The sequence below is a fragment of the Pan paniscus genome, chromosome 4, assembly GCF_029289425.2.
Source record: "Pan paniscus chromosome 4, NHGRI_mPanPan1-v2.0_pri, whole genome shotgun sequence".
Classification (NCBI taxonomy): Eukaryota; Metazoa; Chordata; class Mammalia; order Primates; family Hominidae; genus Pan; species Pan paniscus.
The window spans coordinates 35,115,011-35,138,978 of NC_073253.2; the positions used below are offsets into that span (position 1 = coordinate 35,115,011).

A 23,968-nucleotide genomic window follows, 5' to 3' on the forward strand; every position below is an offset into this window, starting at 1 on the left:
AATAGTAATTATGTCTATATGGCATTTTGGAATAAATGGCAAATTGTTTACAGGTTAAAAAAAAAAAAGTCTTTTTTTTTCTTTCTTTTTTTTTTTTTACAGACAGGGCCTTGCCCTGTTGCCCAGGCTGGAATGTGGTGGCACGATCATGGCTCACTGCAGGCTTAACCTCCGGGGCTCAAGTGATTCCCTGCTTCAGCCTGCTGAGTAACCAGGACCATAGATGTGCACCACGATGCCTGGCTAATTTTTTGATTTTTTTTTTTTTTTGTAGAGATGGAGTCTCCCTATGTTGCCCAGGCTGGTCTCAAACTCCTAGGCTCAAAGCAACGATCCTCCTGCCTCAGCCTTCCAAAGTGCTGGGATTATAGGTGTAAGCCACTGTGCCCAGCCAGTCATCTTTTTATATATTCTGTCAAAAGACGAAATTACAAATTTAGTTGGAAAGTTGAATTGGATTTTATTTGTGATTCTAGAATGTGAAGTAGAACGACTGTTCCAGTTAGCTGAGCAGAGGAGGGTGTCTTTATAGGCAGAAAAGGCTTGAAAAAAAGCAGAAACAGAACAAAAGGTTAAAACAGAGAGGATTTCCTTATTAGGCAGACTCACATTGACTGGAATCTTTCAGTGGTTTTTTTTTTTGGTTTTTGTTTTTAAAGAAAACTGGCCCCCAAATTCAGTGGCACTTAGTACAAGTGGCTTCATTTAGGTTTGGTCTGGTCTGCTGGGGCCTAGTGCAGTAGTCAAAAACAATGGCCTCTCCTAAACTTTAACAATCCAAACCAAGCATTTTGGTGATCCAGGAAGAAGTGGGGTTGGAGAAAATGAGGGTCTGGGCACCCTAGTTCCCCAGCTGCTGGGCACCATCATTCAATTCCAGGTCTGATATAAGAAAGATGCTGGGGCCGGAAACTTAAATGTCTGCCATGTACTGGTTCCCATCACTAGAACTGGGTAACAGGTAATGGGGCTCTCAAATCTTGAGGTTATAGGTTTGGTGTAGAGTCCTATCTTTTGGGGAATATTAGGTCCTAATGTCCTGCCTAAGGCAAACATCATGACTAGTCTGAATTAACCATGAAAATACTTCAAATATCCATCAAGTAGAGCATAGTTTTGTGCATACAGCATTTCACTAGTAGAACGTTAGCTCTTTTTAGCATGAACTTTTAACCTGTTTTATTCACAGCTCGTATCCCCCTAGTTTAGAGCGATACCTGCACATAGTAGTTGGGAATGAGTGCATGGATGATCAAACTCTAGGCTGTAATACATGTGTATGTCATGTAACATAGTACGGAATGAAGACTATACATGCAAACTCTAAATTCACTGGATTTTTACAAATTATATGCTCATGTCTGTAATCCCAGCACTTTGGCAGACCAAGATGGGAGGATCACTTGAGCCAAGAGTTCGAGACCAGCCTGGGCAACGTGATGAAACCCCGTCTCTACAAAAAATACAAAAATTAGTCAGGTGTCATGGTGTGCACCTGTAGTCCCAGCTGCTCCAGGAGGCTGAAATGGGAGGATTGCTTGAGCCAGGGAGGTTGCAGTGAGCCGAGATTGTGCCATTGCACTCTAGCCTGGGTGACTGAGCGAGACCCTGTCTCAAAAAAAAAAAAAAAAAAAAAAAAAAGTACGGAAGACAGTTATGTAAATAGTTCAACTTGCAAATAGTGTATTACCACTGCGTTCCAGGTCCACACATTTAAGAAGAAAGCAAGCTAATTTTGGCTGAGTGAGGTGGCTCCCACCTATAATCCCAGCAGTGTGGGGATGCTGCAGTGGGAGGATCTTGTGAGGCCAGGAATTTGAGACCAGCCTGTGCAACATAATTAAGACCCTGTCTCTACAAAAAGTAAAAAAGTAGTGGATGTGTTGGCATGCACCTCTAGTCCCAGCTTCTGGGAAGGCTGAAGTGGGAGGATGGCTTGAGTCCAGGAGTTTGAGGCTGCAGTGAGCTATGATTGTGCCACTGCACTCCAGCCTGAGGGACAGAGCAAGACCCCTTCTCTATTAAAAGAAAAGAAAAAAAAAAAACTAGCAGATTTGAGGCTCACTTAGACTATAAGCATGTGTTTTCTCTAAATGGTTAGAATAGAAGGACCTGCATGTTTCAGCATTTAGTCCTCTCTTTATAGAAATTTCACATTTCTATGTTCAAGAGATATCTTTCCATCAGCCGTGTTCACCTCAGGGCAGCACAGTGTCTTCTGTTAGACCCTGTATTCTGTGTGGGGCCATAGCCGTATTTTCTAGCCGAAACGAAAGTTCAGACCTCCGTAGCTGTGGTTTTAAGTTGTCTTGAGTTAGAAATAGATTTGTGTCTTTGGCTCAGAGGGTCCTATTCACTCTCTTCCCGGCTTTGGTTGTAGGGGCAGTGCTTACAAAGACCCTCAGGAATCTGGAAGATTGACATGTTGACCCTGCCGGGGCAGCACAGGAGTACCTGGCTGAGAGATGGTGTGTCCCTGGCTCTGCCTCTCTTCCCGGCACCTCCACTCCTCCTCTCTTCTGCTCTATTACCCCTAATTCCAGAGTTTCCAAAACCCTTCTTATGGAGAGTTTGGCAGTATCCGTTCAAATTTTAAATGTACTAACTTTATGACTTCTGTCATAAAGCTGACTTTAGCTTCTGTCCTTCTCAACACTTTACATGTGAACAGAGAGATACACATAATAAGGATGATATCCATTGTACATTATTTATAATAGTGAGAAAAAATCAGAAAAAAACTAAATGCCTACCAGCAGGATAACAAACTAAATTAGAGTCAATCAGATTGTAGAATTCTAAATTTTTATCTATTTTTCTGAGACAGGGTTTTGCTGTGTTGGCTAGGCTACAGTGCAGTGGCGTGATCATGGCTCACTGCAGCCTCAACCTTCTGGGCTGAAGTGATCCTCCCACCTCAGTCTCCTAAACTCTTGGGCTCAAGAGATGCTCCTACCCCAGCCTCCTGAGTAACTGGGACTACAGGCGTGCACCACTATGCCTGGCCAATTTTTTTACTTTTTGTAGAGACGGGGTCTCTCACTGTGCTGCCCAGGCTGGTCTTGAACTCCGGGGCTCAAGTGATCCTCCTGCCTTGGCCTCTCAAAGTGCTCAGATTACAGGTGTGGGCCACTGGGCCCAGCCTAGAATTCTATGTAGTATGTAGGAAGATGCAAATAGATTTATCTGTTAAACATACAGCAACCTCCAAGTCATAATGAATGTAGAATAATGGCACAGCAAAGGGTCTAGAAAGATCCACTCACACCTGAGGACAGTGGCACCTCTAGGGAAGCAATCAAGTTAGAATCTAGGCATTGATGGGCAAGGACACTGGGTTATTTCTATTTTTATTGTAATTTACACATTTTGGCAGTAAAATATAATTGTTTTGCTTATATAAGTGCAAATAAAATTGAGAATAATCCTTTGCAGTTAGATTTTTTTTTTTTTTTTTTTGAGACGGAGTCTTGCTCTGTCACCCAGGCTAGAGTGCGGTGGTGGGATCTCAGCGCACTGCAAACCCCGCCTCCCAGGTTCAAGCGATTCTCCTGTCTCAGCCTCCCGACTAGCTGGGATTACAGGTGCCCGCCATGCACCTGGCTAATTTTTGTATTTTTTAGCAGAGACGGGGTTTCACCATCTTGGCCAGGCTGGTCTCGAACTCTTGACCTCATGATCCACCTGCCTCGGCCTCCCAAAGTGCTAGGATTATGGGCCTTCAGTTTTACCTAATTCTCTCAATGGAGATTGAAATGAGTTGAATCCTGTTCTGCATCTGTGGAGGAGCTCTTCTTCCCATAGTAATTAATTAGTCAGTCTTCTGGGAGTTGTCTCCTTTGGAGCTTATTGTGTAACGGTTTGCTTAGAGTTGCTTTCTGGCTGCTTAATCCTATCTGTGACTGTTTGATTCTGACAAAATATTCATGGTGGAGGAGGAGCTGTGAACTCGCATTCTCAGTCTTTGCATGCTTTTTGAGATTAATTTTCATTCGTCTTTTGGCTTTTAATAATGATACAATGTAGATTTTTCTATTAAAAATGCTCAGATAACCCAAAGAAAAGAGAAGCCAGTACTGGTTGTGTTGTTATTGTTTATTAAATAGCCCCAGATCCCCCAAAGGGCCTCAAAGGCAATCACTTACTGAGAAATGAGCTTTGGTTGCCAAGAAGCTGTGTAAGGAAAGAGGGAAGCTGATTTTAGTGTTTCCCATTTCATGGCTGTTGTCCACTGACCAATAACAGGAAGTCATCAGTGTGGTGGACCCTGGAAGTACTTCATGGAGAAAAACAAACTATCCTGGAAAGTTTGAAGATGAGTGGAATATCAGAAAAGGGAGAGGCAGACTGGGAGACGTTCTAGGTTCTGAAATGCATTTTCAAGTGAGGGATATTAAACAGAACTTGCAAATCTAGTTCTTCTAGTTTTTGTGAACCTAATTTATCCCTCATGTGGAGCTGCCCAAAGCTTTCTTTGAAATTTGATATTAATATAATGAAATGTAAGAATAATTAGCTTTGCTAATATTGCATTTTCTTTTTTCTTTTTTTTGAGATGGAGTTTTGCTTTGTCACCCAGGCTGGAGTGCAGTGGCGTGATCTCAGCTCACTGCAACCTCTTCTTCCTGGGTTCAAGCTATTCTCCTGCCTCAGCCTCCCGAGTACTTGGGACTACAGACGTGTGCCACCACGCCCAGCTAATTTTTATATTTTTAGGTATTTTTGGTAGAGATGGAGTTTCAGCATGTTAGCCAGGCTGGTCTCGAACTCCTGACCTCAGGCAGTCCGCCCGCCTTGGCCTCCCCAAATGCTGGGATTACATACGTGAGCCACCGCGCCTGGCCTAATATTGCATTTTCTAATCTCAAGTAACACGATTACGCAACTACAACTTTCACCTACTTCCTCTCCATTTCTTAAGAAGCCACTCCCAAAACTTATACATGTTTTCTATGTTTGTAGCATCTGGGCCCCTGGCCAATTAGACCTGTAGGTCTTCCTGTAGCTTTTTTGTTGTTTATTTGCCTGGGATTGAAGTTGTTTTAGGGACATAGCTAGCATCTCTCCTGTGTAAACAAAATTACGTGAATTTTCTTCTCGCTTGCATCTTGTTGAGTTTATTACTTGTTTTCATGTTTTGGAAATGTTTTTCCTAATTTGTGAGTTCAGAATGCTTTCTTCTGGATGGTGGCTAGGTCTCTGAAGGACAAGTAGTGAGTGCTATTTTTTGGACCTCAGTTCTAATATAAATGTACCAAGGAAAGATTCACCTTACTGACAGGTCGGGCGCGGTGGCTCACGCCTGTAATCCCAACACTTTAGGGGGCCGAGGCGGGTGGATCACCTGAGGTCAGGAGTTCGAGACCAGCCTGGCCAACATAGTGAAACCCCATATCTACTAAAAATACAAAAAGTTAGCCAGGCATGGTGGCAGGCGCCTGTAATCCCAGCTACTCGGGAGGCTGAGGCAGGAGAATCACTTGAACCTGGGAGGCAGAGGTTGCAGTGAGCTGAGCTTGCACCACTGTACTCCAGCCTGGGCGACAAGAGTGAAATTCTGTCTTTTTTTTTTTTTTTCAAAACAAGAAAGTTAATCTTTCAATCCAAAGGTAGTAGATCCTTTGGTAAAGTGAATAGAGCATCTACTAGTTCTAAGATGTTCAGTTTCCCACCATGTTTAAATCGGAATGCATTAGTTTGTGGATCATGTAATGTACCTGAGTCTCCTCCCCGAAATTATTTTTATATAATGTCAGGCCTCTGAGCCCAAGCCAAGCCATCGCATCCCCTGTGACTTGCACGTATATGCCCAGATGGCCTGAAGTAACTGAAGAATCACAAAAGAAGTGAATGTGCCCTGTCCCGCCTTAACTGATGATATTCCACCACAAAAGAAGTGAAAATGGCGGGTCCATGCCTTAAGTGATGACATTACCTTGTGAAAGTCCTTTTCCTGACTCATCCTGGGTCAAAAAGCTCCCCCACTGAGCACCTTGCGACCCCCACTCCTGCCCGCCAGAGAACGAACCCCCTTTGACTGTAATTTTCCTTTACCTGCCCAAATCTTATAAAACGGCCCCACCCTTATCTCCCTTCGCTGACTCTTTTTTCGGACTCAGCCCGCCTGCACCCAGGTGATTAAAAGCTTTTATTGCTCACACAAAGCCTGTTTGGTGGTCCCTTCACACGGATGCGCATGAAATACAACATAATAGTGCTTTAGAATTAAAGAAGTTAACTTAATGACTACTATGGGTTAGGAACCGTGGTAAGCACTTCACAGGTGTTATCTGATGTAATTCTCAGGCAACTCCATGAAATGGGTGTCGGTATTGTTTCATTTTACAGATGGCACAACTGAGGCTCAGGGTGTGTATGTGTGTAGCTAGCTCAAGTTAGCAGTGGAGTTAGGATTGGAAGTCTTATGAGCTGTTTATTCTTACTTGATAGTTTGTGGCTTTGAGTTTGGTTGCTTTGAGGGTTGGAGGGAAACGCCTTGTTCTCAGGGGTCTGTATAGAAAAAACATACAGCCTGCATGCGGTGGCTCACGCATGTAATCCCTGCACTTTGGGAGGCTGAGGCAGGCAGATCACCTGAGGTTAGGAGTTTGAAACCAGCCTGGCCAACATGACAAAACCCCATCTACTAAAAATACAAAAATTAGCTGGGCATAGTGGTGTATGCCTGTAATCCCAGCTACTTGGGAGGCTGAGACAGGAGAATCGCTTGAACCTGGGAGGCAGAGGTTGCAGTGAACCGAGATTGCGCCACTGCACTCCAGCCTGGGCAACAGAGCAAGACTGCATCAAAAAAAAGAAACAACATACAGTGTGTGAGCCTGGCTTAAGTGCCCTGTCCTTGGGTGCCCAGAGCCAGACTTAAGAGGTAACACCCTTAGCAGGCACGTTCCTTTCACCCTGTGGTGTGGAATTTGTATGTGATGTATTTTTTCTTTTTCCAAAAGTGGGGTGGACTTTGGAACAGCAAATATTTAATCGGAGCAAATTCCCCTTGCCAGAATCCTGCTAGCTTGTTCACCTTGGAGGGGGGTTGTTTACCTGTTTTTGATGAATATACAGTGTCAATGTACTCACCCTGTGATGAGCCTTAAAGGGCCCTGGCCACATTCCAGATTCTGGAGTAAGCAAACAAGGGAGGGGATTTGTTGGGGATGGTGGCTCAGCCTGCTGCTGTTAGCATTCTCCTTGAAATGGATTTTGGAGGAAGAAAAAAGAGAGAGGTAGGGAGGTAGAGAAGGTCTAAAGGTGAAAGATGGGCTGGTATAGATGAAAGAGGTGCTAATGTGCATGTGTTATGGGGAAGATGTGGTTCAGGAGTTAGAGTTGCTGATGGGGTAGAAGAGAGAAGGTGGGGAAGAAAATAATTTAAGGAATGTTTTAGAGCAATAAATCCGGTGTGAATGAAACAGCCTAATGAATGAAGTGGTATGGCTTCTCCATGAATGTAGCTTTTAGAGATTCAAAGCAATATTACCTCCTGGTTATTGGCACTACTCATACAGGTGTAACTTTTGTTTTGGGTTAGACTCTCTGAAACATTCATTTTTGTGTGTGTCCCCTACCATATTTCAGCACCTGAAAATTTTAACCATGCTGTTTCATCACTCACGTTTAAACACAGCTAAAAATTGAGGTTCCTCCAGAAAGCACCTGTGTGACTGACTTCTCGTTACCCTCCTGCGGGTGCTTCCTTTCATGCGCGTCCGTGTGAAGAGACCACCAAACAGGCTTTGTGTGAGCAACATGGCTGTTTATTTCACCTGGGTGCAGGCGGGCTGAGTCCGAAAAGAGAGTCAGCGAAGGGAGATAGGGGTGGGGCCATTTTATAGGATTTGGGAAGGTAATGGAAAATTATAGTCAAAGGGGGTTGTTCTCTGGTGGGCAGGGGCGGGGGTCACAAGGTGCTCAGTGGGGGAGCTTCTGAGCCAGGAGAAGGAAATTCACAGGGTTAATCACTCAGTTAAGGTGGGGCAGGAACAAATCACAATGGTGGAATGTCATCAGTTAAGGCAGAGCAGGGCCTTTTCACTTCTTTTGTGATTCTTCAGTTACTTCAGGCCATCTGGGCGTATACGTGCAAGTCACAGGGGATGCGTGCAAGTCACAGGGGATGCCATGGCTTGGCTTGGGCTCAGAGGCCTGACACTTCCTGTATCCAGCCCCAATTGCTGTTCTAAAGCAATTTGCAGACCAGACTGTTCTTGCTGGGATGCCCCTTGGTGATGCCCTAAGGTGTTAAAGAGCAAACTCCTGCTTTGTTCCTCACTTCTGCTGTCTGTCCCCTGCCCTCCACCCTCCCTCCACCCCAAACAGCAATGCCATAAAAAAAGAAGAAAACAAAACAGCTTTGTCTCATTCTTCTGCTTCATTCTTGTCATCTGTGCTCTCCTGCCAATTGTGAGCTCTACCTGCAGAATCTCTGGTTTCTCTGCCTGGGGTTACCTTCTTCACCTGTTCCCAGTGGCCTTCAAACTTGTCCCCTTGCCTCAAGTCTGTACCCTTTCACCACGTCTTCCACTTTGTAGCCAAAGGTGTTCTAGCTTCAGTAGTGCTTTTCCCCTTGCTTACAGGATGGGGGCCTGACTGCTAAGTCTGGCATGCACCTGGCCCTTCCCAGCAAGACCTTGCCTTTGCAGAGAAGGGAAAAATGGCTTCCTTCCACTCTTCTAGGTTCTTTCTCTGGAAGCAAATTAAATTGACATAAGACCAATTACAGGAGAAAAAGCAATTTTAAAAAGGGTCAGATAGGCTGGGCATGGTGGTTCACGCCTGTAATCCCAGGACTTTGGGAGGCCGAGGTGGGCGGATCATTTGAGGCCAGGAGTTCAAGACCAGCCTGGCCAACATGGTGAAACCCCATCTCTACTAAAAATACAAAAATTAGCCAGGCGTGGTGGCAGGCGCCTGTAATCCCAGCTACTCGGGAGGCTGAGGCAGGAGAATAACTTGAATCTGGGAGGCAGAGGTTGCAGTGAGGCGAGATTGCGCCACTGCACTCCAGCCTGGGCAACAGAGGTCTCAATTAAAAAAAAGCGGGGTGGGGGGGTCAGATGATAGAAGCTTATGGCATCTTGAGCTACAGAGAGGAATAGGGGCTCGGGGCCTCTGGGAGTTGCTGGCAACACGTAATGGGAGAGTGAGGGGAAGAAATGTATGGTGAATAAATGTCTGATACACTTTACTAATGTAGATTTCCTCTACAGATGTAAATTTTTTGTATAAAACAGCAGCTTTGCAGAGCTACTCCTGTGTCTTCAGCTTCTCAGAATAACGAGTTTGAAATATGCAAAGAAGAATATTTTAGGGTGGCATATCTTGGTTTTTGTGAGTGACGCCAAGGTCAGAGGTAACCAGGTCCACGAACATTTGTGTCTTTCCATAATGTTGGACTTATTGATGCTATTTCAGTTACAAAAGCCACCAGCTACGTGGAGTTCCCAGGGAGGCAATTCTTCTTAGTACTTCTCATCCACTCATTAGATCTGCAGGCACACAGGTTCCAGCCTCTGCACCAGCCAGTCAGTATTGCAAACCATACACAATCGTATACTCTGTCAATATATAAATGTTACTGATTAAACATTGCACAACAAACAAAATAACATTTAACATTAAGAGAAAGGGAATAGGAAAAGGGTTAATGAAGTAGTCCAGGGAGAGCAACAAAGAAAAAAAGAATTTCCTGGTCTGGGCTGGTTAATCTGGTTGGTTGTGCAAGAAACAGTCTTTGATGTGGGCAGAGCCTTCAGGGGCAGATGCCAGGTGCTTGTCACGAGTTAGAACTGTACCTACCCTTTTTATGGCCACAGAGTCCTCCAGTGAGGACTGATAGTTGAAGACTATGCATGTTTATCTACTTATCTGGTTGGATGCTGTCTTTATCAAGCAAAACATCTTGTCTCTGTTGTGACAAAATGGTGTAAAAAAAAAGTCATAAAAAATGTACAGTTTTAGGAATTTGCTGAAAACGAAATGTTGGCTGTTTCCTCATGAAGTCTTTCACATGTCTTCATGAAAATGGAGCTGGCCAGGTACAGTGGCTGACACCTGTAATCCCAGCACTTTGGGAGGCTGAGGCAGGTGGATTGCTTGAGTCTAGGAGTTCAAGACCAGTCTGGTCAACATGGTGAAAACACCAACTGTACACACACACATACATACACACACACACACACACACACACACAATTAGCTGAGCTTGGTGGCGCATGCCTGTAGTCCTAGCTACTCAGGAAGCTGAGGTAGGAGGATGGCTTGAGCCCTGGAGGCGAAGGTTGCAGTGAGCCAAGATTGCGCCACTGCACTCCAGCCTGGGTACAGAGTGAGACCCTGTCTCAAAAAGGAGTGGGGAGAAAATGGAACTCTTTTATTTTTATTTTTTTTATTGATCATTCTTGGGTGTTTCTCGCAGAGGGGGATTTGGCAGGGTCATAGGACAATAGTGGAGGGAAGGTCAGCAGATAAACAAGTGAACAAAGGTCTCTGGTTTTCCTAGGCAGAGGACCCTGAGGCCTTCCGCAGTGTTTGTGTCCCTGGGTACTTGAGATTAGGGAGTGGCGATGACTCTTAAGGAGCATGCTGCCTTCAAGCATCTGTTTAACAAAGCACATCTTGCACCGCCCTTAATCCACTTAACCCTGAGTGGACACAGCACATGTTTCAGAGAGCACAGGGTTGGGGGTAAGGTCACAGATCAACAGGATCCCAAGGCAGAAGAATTTTTCTTAGTACACAACAAAATGAAAAGTCTCCCATGTCTACTTCTTTCTACACAGACACGGCAACCATCCGATTTCTCAATCCCTTCCCCACCTTTCCCCCCTTTCTACTCCACAAAACCGCCACCGTCATCATGGCCCGTTCTCAATGAGCTGTTGGGCACACCTCCCAGACGGGGTGGTGGCCGGGCAGAGGGGCTCCTCACTTACCAGTAGGGGCGGCCGGGCAGAGGCACCCCTCACGTCCCGGACGGGGCGGCTGGCCGGGCGGGGGGCTGACCCCCCCACCTCCCTCCCGGACGGGGCGGAGGGGCTCCTCACTTCTCAGAGTGGGCAGCCGGGCAGAGACGCTCCTCACCTCCCAGACGGGGTCGCGGCCGGGCAGAGGCGCCCCTCACCTCCCAGACGGGGCGGCGGGGCAGAGGCGCTCCCCACATCTCAGACGATGGGCGGCCGGGCAGAGACGCTCCTCACTTCCTAGATGGGATGGCGGCCGGGAAGAGGCGCTCCTCACTTCCTAGATGGGATGGCAGCCGGGAAGAGGCGCTCCTCACTTTCCAGACTGGGCAGCCAGGCAGAGGGGCTCCTCACGTCCCAGACGATGGGTGGCCAGGCAGAGACGCTCCTCACTTCCCAGACGGGGTGGCGGCCGGGCAGAGGCTGCACTCCTGGCACTTTGGGAGGCCAAGGCAGGCAGCTGGGAGGTGGAGGTTGTAGCGAGCAGAGATCACGCCACTGCACTCCAGCCTGGGCACCATTGAGCACTGAGTGAACGAGACTCCGTCTGCAATCCTGGCACCTCGGATGGCCGAGGCTGGCGGATCACTCGCGGTTAGGAGCTGGAGACCAGGCCGGCCAACACAGCGAAACCCCATCTCCACCAAAAAAATACGAAAACCAGTCAGGCGTGGCGGCGCGCGCCTGCAATCGCAGGCACTCGGCAGGCTGAGGCAGGAGAATCAGACAGGGAGGTTGCAGTGAGCCGAGATGGCAGCAGTACAGTCCAGCTTCGGCTGGGCATCAGAGGGAGACCGTGGAAAGAGAGGGAGAGGGAGACCGTGGGGAGGGGGAGGGGGAGGAAATGGAACTCTTTGTTTGTTTGTGTAAAGGAAAATAAACCCTCTCAGGACTGCCCAAACTCTTTATGCCAAATGGAAACTTAAGACTGGAGAGACAGTCACGTGACACTGCTGCTGTCCCCTCGCACCTTGCCCCCCCTGCCCAGTAGATAGCTGCGACTTCCCAACCTTGTGTCAAAGCGCTATGCATTAGCCACACCCCTGGAGAAGGCAGAAGGCCTCGTGCATCCCGGATGACTGCCCTCAAATTGCTCATAAGTAAATTCTCTGCTGGTCCCTAAACCTTTCAAGATGTGTATCTTCCCATAAAAAAGGACATGTCAGCTGTAACTTTAGGTCTGCAATCTAAGTCTAGCTCCCTGTCCATGGAATTGCAGTCTGTTACATTTCACACTGACAATGCCCATTACAAGCTTATCTTCCCAGGTGCAGAACAAAGACAGGACAGCAGTCATTTCTCTGCCTACCCTGAGACTACATAATTAACTCTTCCTTTACTCCCTTTTTGAATGTTTATCATATCTCTTTTATAGCGGAGTTTACTGGGCAGTAGTTAAAATCTCAGGAGAATGTTGCGTTTGCCTCACCACCTGTCCCCTTTTCCTGCATGCCTTCTCCCCTTTAAAGAAATGGGTAAATACTGAGCAACCTCTTTGGGAGCACCAGCCACAGAGGGTTCTGTGATTTGTGTGTTTCTCAGCAGCCCCTCAAGCTCTGGCTTAATTATTCCCCATTGAGACTCTTGCCTCAGTCTCTCATTTGGGTTGACATTTGTTTATGGAAATCCTGATAGCCACAGATATTATTGTTTCTTCAGTATATTTTTCTGGAGAAGAAACTGTAAATTATCTTCTTTATCACACTTTACTTTTACCTTCAGTTTTGTGTATTTTTTCTCTGGGATACTTTATTTTTCTTATGAATAATAGTTATAATGTGATTTATTTTCTGTTCAGAAGAGTGTTCAACTTTGATGTTGATAAGAAGCAAGTTTTTATGACTGACCAAATCCTTATTTTATGACATTACTAGGAATGTGCTGCTTGTTCTCATTGTGTAAGATTTTAATTATTCTGATAATGAAAGTGATTATTTCACATGGAAGCCTTCTAATTTGGCTAGAATAAGCTATTGTCAACATTTATCAGAAGATTAAGACCCACTAATAAAGAGCTCCAGTGGATCAAGAAAATACCCAATTAACAGCCAATTCAGAGAAACAGATGGCCGTAAACTTGAGAAAAGATGCTGAATCTCACTAGTAATAAGGAAGATGTACCTTAAAACAGGATATTGGGTTTTTGCCTTTAAATTAGATGTCCAAGTTGGGAAATGTGCAATCTCAGATATTACTGGTAGGATGTAAATTGGTACAGCCTTTGAAAGTACGATTTAACTCATCTTGAAGTTTAAAAATGTAGATACTGGTTGAATATTCCTAATCCAAACATCTGAAATGTGAAATACTCTAAAATTTGAAACTTTTAAAGTGCCAACGTGATACTCAAAGGCAATGCTCACTGAAGCATTCTGGATTTTTTTGGATTAGGGAACCTTAGCCAGTAATATAGTGTAAATATTCCAAATTCTGAAAGACTTCTGGTCCCAAGCATTTTGGTTAAGGGACATTCAACCTGACTACTTGACCTACTAATTCCATTTCTAGCTCAGGTGTCTGTCCTACATAAATAATGGCACAGGTGCAGTGAGGCATGAACAGCAGTATTTACTGAATCAGTGTTTGTGATAATAAAAAACAAGTACAAAAAATAAAATTAAAAAACCCTCCCCAACAAAAAATTAAGATCAGTGTGAGAATGGTTATTGATTTTGATCAAGCCTTTTTACAGTATAAGATAGTGATGAAAAAGAATGTGATGGGATTTTGCGTATTAATAGGGAAAGACTCTTCATGGCTTATTGTTTATTTTTGTTTTCTTTTTTTGGGACAGAGTCTCACTCTGTTGCCCAGGCTAGAGTGCAGTGTCGCGATCTTGGCTCGCTGCAACCTCTGCCTCCCAGGTTCAAGCAGTTCTCCTGCTTCAGCCTCCCTAGTAGCTGGGATTACAGGCACGAGCCACCACGCCGGGCTAATTATTGTATTTTTAGTAGAGACAGGGTTTCACATGTTGGCCAGGCTGGTCTCAAACTCCCGACCTCAGGTGATCCACCCACCTCGGCCTCCCAAAGTGCTGGGATTACAGGCATGAGCCACCGTGTCTGGCCCAGCTTATTGTTAATTGGGAAAAAATATTGCAGAACATTACATACAATCTTTTATTTTAAAAAGTTGTTTTAATATATTTATTATATGCATAGTACGATATAAGTGTAGTATGTGTGTTGTGTATGTATATGTATATGTGGGTGTGTTGTATATGTATACACACACATTTATCTATGTGAATTAATACAAATACTCTACCCACCAAATTGTTTACTCTTCTGAGGGAGAGGGGTGACATTTTGGTTGGGTAGTAAAAGAAGTCTCTGATTTTTTATTTGTATATATGTATACATATCAACAAAAATATATCCATGTATTGAAATGGGATTTTAGGCCAGGTGCAGTGGTTCATACCTATTATAATCCCAGCACTTTGGGATGCCAAGACAGGTGGATTGCTTGAGCTCAGGAGTTCAAGACCAGTCTGGGCAACATGACAAAACCCCATCTCTACAAAAAAAAACAAAAAACAAAAATTAGCTGGGCATGGTGGTGCGTGCCTGTAGTCCCAGCTAATGGGGAGGCTGAGGCAGGAGGATTACCTGAGCCTGGAAGATCGAGGCTGCAGTGAGTTGTGATTGTGCCACTAAACTCTAGGCCGGGCAACAGAGCCAGAGAGACCTTGTCTTGGGGTCGGGGGTGGGGGTGGTTAAAAAAAAGGTAATTTTTGTAAAATCTGATGTTGGATTTCAGAAGTCATTTGGGGCAAGTAAAGGCTGAGTGTTATTTTATGATCACTGTATCTTTAAAAAAGATTCAGAGAAAATTAGAAAAATATCTCTTTAGGAGATAGATCCTCAGTCTGTTTCTTTATGCACACGATCCATTTCCACAGTGGATGTTGTGGTTGGCTGCATGAACATTCCATGACAGTCCACCTCTCACTCAGTTGTAACAGATGACTTTTCTAAACTTTCTCCTCAGATTCCTTTTTTTGAAGATATGTGTAAAGGCATTAAAGCTGGTGACACCTGTGAGAAGCTGGTGGGATATTCTGCCGTGTATAGAGTCTGTTTTGGAATGGCTTGTTTCTTCTTTATCTTCTGTCTACTGACCTTGAAAATCAACAACAGCAAAAGTTGTAGAGCTCATATTCACAATGGGTAAGTATCTTAGTCTTCTTGGGGATTGCTTTCTCCTTTCTTATGTTCAGGACAGTAGTCCAGGATCCCATCTGCCCACCAGACACTGCGACTGCTCTTCTTCTAGTTGAAATTGTTGATTTAAGGGAAGGTGGAATTGATACTTACCCACATGGTTGCCTCAAAGGTAGAATCTTATTTGTAACACCTGGTACCATGATGCGAAATTTACTCAAGACAAAGAGTTTATTTCTTGTTCCAAGACCTTCCCCCAGGTCATTTCCACCCCTGCAATGAAATGGTGTTTTGCACAACTGGAGGCTGCACTGAGTCTGCCTAATTATGGGAAAAAGCATTCTTCAAGTCACCTAATTACTTCCCCTTGATTAGGAGAGAACATTGGCCAATGGCAGAATCATGGATTGACATGCTGTACCTTCTAAGAGGTCCTTTGTCCTTCTTGAATGTCATTTAAATACATTTCCTCTTTTTTTCCCCCCCACTTCTAGCTTTTGGTTCTTTAAACTTCTGCTGTTGGGGGCCATGTGCTCAGGAGCTTTCTTCATTCCAGATCAGGACACCTTTCTGAACGGTACTAATGGGGTATTTTGGGTACCTGTTTATTTTGTTTTTACCCATTTTGTCAAATTGCTCGGAAGCACAGTCCAAAGTACCTCTGATAGTTAGAATTACTGATTTTCTTTTGGCTTCAAAAGAAATTCCTGACTTACCTGCCCATACTTTTTCCATCACTGCCAATCTACATGCCCTCTTCTCACCACCGCATCCCACTTCCAGGTAGGGTGTAAGAGGACTTTGATACTCTGCTGGCCTGGGAGACCTTGTTCTTTCCAAGCACTGCACAGAAAACCCAGCAACAGGGAGCACAGGGCTATCAGCAGTTAAATGTCTGCTGCAGCGATAGTGGGACAGGAAAAGCATCTTTCAGTCTGTTATTAAACTTACCGTATGTGAAGCTCTGTAGCATTGAATTATATTCTTTATTGTTAGAACCTGCTTTAATTCATTAATATGAAGCCTTTAATCATAGCTGAAACAGGGGGCCCTTTTTCATATGAGCTGAGGGAAAAACCTGAATTTCAGTGGTTCAGAGCATTTTGTTCAACCCAAATGGATTCACTTTCCTAAGTAAGGTATTAAAAACATTTAGGCCAGGCGTGGTAGCTCACACCTGTAATCCTAGCACTTTGGGAGGCTGAGGTGGGTGGATCACCTGAGGTCGGGAGTTTGAGACCAGCCTGGCCAACATGGCGAAACCTCATCTCTACTAAAAAATATAAAAATTAGCCAGGCATGGTGGTGTGTGCCTGTAATCCCAGCTACTCAGGAGGCTGAGACATGAGAATTGCTTGAACCTGGGAGGCAGAGGTTGCAGTGAGCTGAGATTGCACCACTGTACTCCACCCTGGGCGACAGAGTGAGACTTTGTCTCAAAAACAAAACTGAACTAAACATTTAGATTGTGTCAGTTTATAAGGAACAGCCATAATCCTTCATATAGTTATGTATCAGGGCCTAGCTAGTTGTTTAAGGTCATACTTGTTTTTCATGTACTCCCCAAGTCTTGCTGTTACCTAAAATACTGTTAAAAGTTTTAAAATTCTCTACAGAGATCCTTTTATGTATTAGAATGTATATTTGGAGGGAGAAGAGACCTAGAAACCCTCTGGTCCAGCTCAGTCTTTTTTTTTTTTTTTTTTTTCGAGACAGAGTCGGAGTCTCTCTCTGTTGCCCAGGTTAGAGTGCAGTGGCACGATCTCGCCTCACTGCAGCCTCCACCTCACGGGTTCAAGCAATTCTTCTGCCTCAGCCTCCCGAGTAGCTGGGACTACAGGCATGCACCACCACGCCTGGCTAATTTTTGTATTTTTAGTGGAGACGGGGTTTCACCATATTGGCCAGTCTGGTCTCAAACTCCTGACCTTGTGATCCGCCCCCTCTTGGCCTCCCAAAGTGCTGGGATTTACAGGCGTGAGCCACTGCGGCCGGCCAAGCTCAGTCTTTTTTTTTTTTTTTTTTTTTTTTTGAGACCAAGTCTCGCTCTGTCACCCAGGCTGGAGTGCAGTGGTGCAATCTCAGCTCACTGCGACCTCCACCTCACAGGTTCAAGTGATTCTCCTGCCTCAGCCTCCTGAGTAGATGGGATTACAGGGACCCGCCACTATGCCTGGAATTTTTTTTTAAGTAGAGTCAGGGTTTCACCATGTAGGCCAGGCTGGTTTCAGACTCCTGACCTCAAGTGATCCCCCTGCCTCAGCCTCCCAAAGTGCTAGGATTGCAGGCATGAGCCACTGTGCCCAGCCCCAGCTCAGTGATTTTTATAGACAAACTGGAACCCATGTGATGTGACTTATTCAAGGTTATAGCGTCTTTGTGGCAGAGCCAGAAGTCGAGCCGAGTCCTTGTCCCCTGTCTGAACCTTGTTTCTTTACTGGTCATTGTTGACTTCTTACCCAATAAAATTTGAACCTTTGATTTTCCTGGCAATATGTGTTTGCTTTTAAGTTGTGGGTCATTATGGATTTTATGAATTAGGGCATCTATTAGGGTACCTGGCAGATGTAGTGTGGAGGATAAGTTTGGATATTTCAGGGTCAGACTGCCTGTGTTCAGATCCCAACTATACCATTTATTGACTGAGATGTTGTCAACCTACATAGATTCTCAATTTTTCTCTTCTGTAAAGTGAGTGACATTTATAATAGTAATACATATCTTATATGGTTGTGTGGGAATTAAATATGTTAGGTACACTGATCATCTAGTAAAAATTAGCTGTGGTTATTCTCTTTTGAGCAAAATACAACGAAAGGTTGCCTCATTGTGTTCTTCATGGTCTTTTGCAGCCTGGCGCTATGTGGGAGCCGTCGGAGGCTTCCTCTTCATTGGCATCCAGCTCCTCCTGCTCGTGGAGTTTGCACATAAGTGGAACAAGAACTGGTGTGTGCCTTTATGGAAAGCTTCCCATTGACTCGCAGAAACTGCCCAGTTTTGATCAAGGCTGTACTCAACTGCATTGCTAGGGATTTGCAGTTTTGTTTCCCTTTATACCTGTTTTTTTGTACCTCTTCATTTACTCCTCTCCTTCATTTACTTCTCACTTTTTGACCCCCTGCCCCTACTCCCTTGCTTGGGCTCTGAGTCAACCAGTGGTGTGAATTAGCCACACTCAATCCCCTGCTCGTACGGGTCTCGATCTCCTGACCTCGTGATCTGCCCACCTCGGCCTCCCAAAGTGCTGGGACTACAGGCTTGAGCCACCGCGCCTGGCCTTGCTGTGTTTTTTTTAACAGACTCTTGCTTATAAGAATCTAGAAAATGTGCTCATTGCTCTTAATAGAACAACTAAAGTACCTTTTCTTCCCTTTTTCATTTATCTCTTTGTAAATATCTTGAGAAGGAGACGATCCTAAAAACAGTAGGATAGAAAGGTCATGGGCCTGGCAACCAGGAGATGCAGATTTCAGTACCCTTTTGTTTTCTTTTTCTTTTATTATTATTATTATTATTATTATTATTATTATTTTTTTTTGAGATGGGATCCCACTCTGTCATTCAGGCCGGAGTGCAGTTGTGTGATCATGGCTCACTGCAGCTTCGATTTCCCAGGCTTCAGTGATTCTCCCACCTCGGCCCCCTGAGAAGCTGGGACTACAGGCATGTGGCACCACACTTGGCTAATTTCTTTTTTTGTTTGCTTGGTAGAGATGGGATTTCGCCACGTCGCCCAGGCTGATCTTGAATTCCTGGGTTAAAGAGATCCTTCTGCCTTGGCCTCCCAAAGTACTGGGATGACATTGTGTTCGGCTTCAGTGCCCCTTTTAATGCTTGCTCTCACTGTAGAGCTCATCATTCGGCCCCTCTGACCTCCATTTTCACACTTAAATAATGTGTTTGGACTAACTGGTGTGTTCTTTTTTTTTCCTTTCTAGCTCAAATTTTGTGGTTTATAGTGTCAATTCTCTATTAGAATTGAAACAAAAGGCTTTAGGTGTCAAGGGTAAAGGCTTTTTTTGGATTTTTAGTGGGATGGGAGAGCACCAGAGGGCCTTAAAAAGGGAGGAATATAATCTGTTTTAAGTCCAGAAAGGTGAAAAGGTGTCAGGGGTGCAAGTAAGGAGGTCAGGGGGAGTCAATCCAGGTGAGGGAGGAGTAGTCTGGAACTAAGTGGTAGCAAGGAGCTGGATCCTCCTATGTTCCAAAGCCAGCTCTGGGTGGAGGTGGGTGGGGGAGGGGAGAGCAGCAAGAAGCTTCCAGAGTGACCGCAGTTCTTTTGTTCTTTTCTTTTCTTTTTTTTTTTTTTTTGAGACAGAGTCTCACTCTGTCGCCCAGGCTGGAGTGCAGTGGTGCAATCTCGGCTCACTGCAAGCTCCGCCTCCCGGGTTCATGCCATTTTCCTGCCTCAGCCTCTCAAGTAGCTGGGACTACAGTCGCCTGCCACCATGCCCGGCTAATTTTTTGTATTTTTTAGTAGAGACGGGGTTTCACCGTGTTAGCCAGGATGGTCTCGATCTCCTGACCTGGTGATCTGCCCACCTCGGCCTCCCAAAGTGCTGGGATTACAGGCGTGAGCCACTGCACCCGGCTTCTTTTCTTTTCATTTCATTTCATTTCATTTTCTTCTTTCCTTCCTTCCTTCCTTCCTTCCTTCCTTCCTTCCTTCCTTCCTTCCTTCCTTGCTTCCTTCCTTCCTTTCCTTTTCCTTTTCCTTTCCTCTTTCTTTGCTTTCCTTTCTTTCCTTTCCTCTTTCTTTCTTTCTTTCCCTCTTTCCCTAACAATGGGAAGTTGGAATTGCTGTTTTCTGAGGTTGGGATGATTGCACAATAGCAGGTTTGGGGGATGGAGGAATGAGGGTGTCAATATCAGGAAGTTAGCCTTAGCCTGGATGTGCCAAGTTTGAGATACCAATTAGACCTTCAAGTGGGTCTCCAATTGTTAAATGAACAATTGGATAATATAAGTGACATTCAGGGGAAAGGTTAGGGTTGAAGATTTAACTTTGGGATGGACTGTAAACATAAATTAACTGAAAGAAAGTCCTTCATATTCTAATAACATAACCAAAAAGACTAGTGAATAGAAGCGTTGGTCGTCTCCCACGCACAAACCAGTCAGCAGTGTTTACCTTTTTCTGTATAATTCATGCTGTCTCCCCATCATCCATTATTATTTGCTCTTAGATATTTTTTTCCTTTTTAAAATCCCATTTTTCTCTCATTTCCTTTGTATGCCTTTTATGTTAGAATAATTCCAAGGTCATTGGAGTGTCTGGCACAGTTTCAGGAATATGACGGTCATTATCATTTTGGCCTTTCCTCCCTATTTTCTTTGTTTCTGGTTGCAGGAACTTTTTCATCATTAAAACATTTTAGCTGGGTTGCTTGAACACTTTCCAGTTTTGTGAGGGCATAAAGCAAGTTGCTTTTTCTGTGAGGTTTGGGAGAATGTGGTTACAAAGAGCAATTTAATCATAAGGCAGATGACCATGATTCATTCAATTCATTCTCCCTGTTCTGTCCTCTTCATTTAGCATTTATAGATACATAGATACTTTTTTTTGTTCTGAACAATTTCCTTTTTTGTGTGAGACAGGGTCTTGCTCTGTTGCCCAGGCTAGAGTGCAGTGGCATGATCTGGGCTCACCGCAGCCTCTGCCTCTGGTGTCCAAGCGATTCAGCCACTCAAGTAGCTGGGATTACAGGCATGCACCACCACGCTTGGATAATTTTTGTATTTTTGGTAGAGATGGGGTTTCGCCATGTTGGTCAGGCTGGTCTCGAATTCCTGACCTCGTGATCTGTCCGCCTTGGCCTCCCAAAGTGCTGGGATTACAGGCATGAGCCACCATGCCCTAATTTATTTTTTAATTGACATATTGTAATTGTACATATTTATCGGGTTCATTTTGACGTTTTGATACATATATGTTATATAGTAATCAAATCAAGGTAGTTGGCTATTCATTACCTCATGGATTTATCATCTTTTTCTTTCTTTCCTTTCTTTTTTTTTCTTTTTTTTAAAGAGACAGGGTCTCACTCTGTCACCCAGGCTGGAGTGCAGTGGCGCAGTCATAGCTCACTGCAGCCTTGAACTCCTAGGCTCGAGAGATCCTCCTGCCTCTGCCTCCCAAGAAGCTGGCTAATTAGCATGTCCAGCTAATTTTTTTGTTTGTTTTTTGTTTTGGTTTGGTTTTTGGTTTTTGTAGATGGGGTCTTGCTCTGTTGGCCAGGCTGTATCATTTCTTTGTGTTGAGAATCTTCAAAAGCCTCTCCTCTAGCTGTTTTGTAATATACAATACCTTACTGCTAGCCATCATCACCCTACCATACAGTTGATCACCAGAATTTATTCCTATCTATTTAACTTTTTTTAATGTCAAATTTTCCTTTACTATTCCCTGATACTATTTTAGATAAAGCAGCAGCACAGTTACAGGTCTTTCTCTTCAGTACAGGGAATAAAGAGCTAAGGTCAGCCAGTATGGCTCTTAGTAAAGGTAATTCTCTTTTCTCCCTAAGAAGATGGCATCAGAGCTGCTGGCAACACTTTGTTTCTGTTTTTAAAAGTTTATTTATTATTATTATCAAACATTTGGGGCCAGGCACAGTGGCTCATGCCTGTAATCCTAGCACTTTGGGAGGCAGAGGTGGGTGGATCACGAGGTTAGGAGTTCAAGACCAGCCTGGCCAAGATGGTGAAACCCTGTCTTTACTAAAAATACAAAATTAGCCCGGCATGGTGGTGGATACCTGTAATCCCAGCTACTAGGGAGGCTGAGGCAGAGAATTGCTTGAACCTGGGAGGTGGAGGTTGCAATGGGCCAAGATCACACCACAGCACTCCAGCCTGGGCGACAGAGCAAGACTCCGTCTCAAAAAAAATAAAATAAAAAATTTAGACAGGGTCTTACTCTTGCCCAAACTGGAGTGCAGTAGTACAGTCATGGCTCATAGCAGCCTTCATCCACCCGAGCTCAGGTGATCCTCCTACCTCAGTCTCCCAAGCAGCTGGGACTACAAGTTTGCACCACCACATGCTGCTAATTTTTGTAGAGACAAGGTTTTGCCGTGTTGCCCAGGCTGGTCTTGAGCTCCTAGCTTCAAGTGATTCGCCTGCCTCGGCCTCTCAAAGTGCTGGGATTACAGGTGTGAGCCACCTCTCCTGACAGCACTTTGGAGTAGAGACTATGGCACTTCGGGGCTCTGTGTTTATGGAGAAAACTTGGAGAAGCCCAGTGAAGAGCCACTTTTTTCATCCTGCCAAAAACTGACCCACGGTGATTCATAGTCAGAATGGAGAAGCTAGAATAAAGTCTGTAGGTAGCTAAAGGAAATAAAGAGTCTCAGGACTGCTCAAACTCATTACACCAAACGGAGAGTTAAGCCTGGAGACACAGTCATGCGACACTGCTGTCTCCCCCCTCTCCTGCCCATAGATAGCTGTGACTTCCCAACCTTGTGTCAAAGGACTACACATTAGCTAGACCTCTACAGAAGGCAAAAGGCCCCGTGCAACCTGGATGATTGCCCTCAAATTGCTCATAAGTAAATTCTCTGCTTGTCCCTAAACCTTTCAAGATGTGTATCTTCCCATAAAAAGACATGTCAGCTGTAACTTTAGGTCTGTGACCTAAGTCTAGCTCCCTGTCCATGGAATTGCAGTCTGTTACATTTCACACTGACAATGTCCATTACAAGCTTATGTTCCCAGGTGCAGAACAAAGACAGGACAGCAGTCATTTCTCTGCTTACCCTGAGACTACATAATTAACTCTTCCTTTACTCCATTTTTGAATGTTGATCATATCTCTTGTATAGCAGGGTTTACTGGGCACTAGTTAAAATCTCAGGGGAATGTCGCGTTTGCCTCACCACCTGCCCCCTTTTCCTGCATGCCTTCTCCCCTTTAAAGAAATGGGTAAATACTGAGCCTTCTGCAACCTCTTTGGGAGCACCAGCCACAGAAGATTCTGTGACTTGTGTGCTTTTGGGTGCACCCTCAAACCTCTGGCTCAGTAAACCTCGGCTGATAGAGACTGTTGCCTCAGTCTCTCATTTGGGTTGACATTATTCATTTTAATGAATGAATACATTTGTCGCAGAAAGTGGAATTCTCTCATTGTTGAGAGAAAATTCTCAGCTTGAGTCAAGAAGTTTCCATATTTACCAGAACCTTCTAGCTTTGATGAGCATAATCACTGCTAAAATAATGTGTCTTCTGAACAGCTGGGTACCAGTGCCTGTGGCCTGTAGCATTAGTTACTGCCTGAGGGATGGTGAATGTTACTGCAGAATGGTGGGCTTCATTGACTTGTCTTCTCTCCTCTCCCTCTTACCCACTTCCCGGAGAAACAGGACAGCAGGCACAGCCAGTAACAAGCTGTGGTACGCCTCCCTGGCCCTGGTGACGCTCCTCATGTATTCCATTGCCACTGGAGGCTTGGTTTTGATGGCAGTGTTTTATACACAGAAAGACGGCTGCATGGAAAACAAAATTCTGCTGGGAGTAAATGGAGGCCTATGCCTGCTTATTTCATTGGTAGCCATCTCACCCTGGGTCCAAAATCGTAAGCATGTTTTTTTCCATTCTTCCTTACTTATATTTTCCTAAGTGTCTTTGAGCAAACCCAATGGCTTTTTTTGTTTTGTTTTGTTTGTTTGGAACTAGTGTATTCCTTAACTTACTGTGGATGTGTCAGCAGTAGGCAAGGTGGGGCTCCAGTCTCTTCATATCTCATGCTCGAGCTGTGATAGCCAAGCATTTCTCATGTCGAGAAAGACCTGAACTTAACGAAGTCAATGAATAGGAAGATACTGCC

At 44.7% G+C, this 23,968-nt stretch overlaps 1 protein-coding gene across 5 annotated transcripts in view; it reads left to right on the top strand.

Annotated features, from left to right (window-relative positions):
- The window catches only part of SERINC5 (serine incorporator 5), a 145,758-nt gene that overhangs the window by 64,919 nt on the left and 56,871 nt on the right, over positions 1-23,968 (top strand). For all 5 annotated transcript variants that reach the window (XM_003822274.5, XM_055112257.2, XM_034959892.3 and 2 more), the window contains 4 exons: positions 14,969-15,147; positions 15,636-15,718; positions 17,994-18,087; positions 23,505-23,716. In XM_003822274.5, the coding sequence (XP_003822322.1) occupies positions 14,969-15,147; positions 15,636-15,718; positions 17,994-18,087; positions 23,505-23,716 (568 nt within the window). The remainder of the gene's footprint in view (positions 1-14,968; positions 15,148-15,635; positions 15,719-17,993; positions 18,088-23,504; positions 23,717-23,968) is intronic.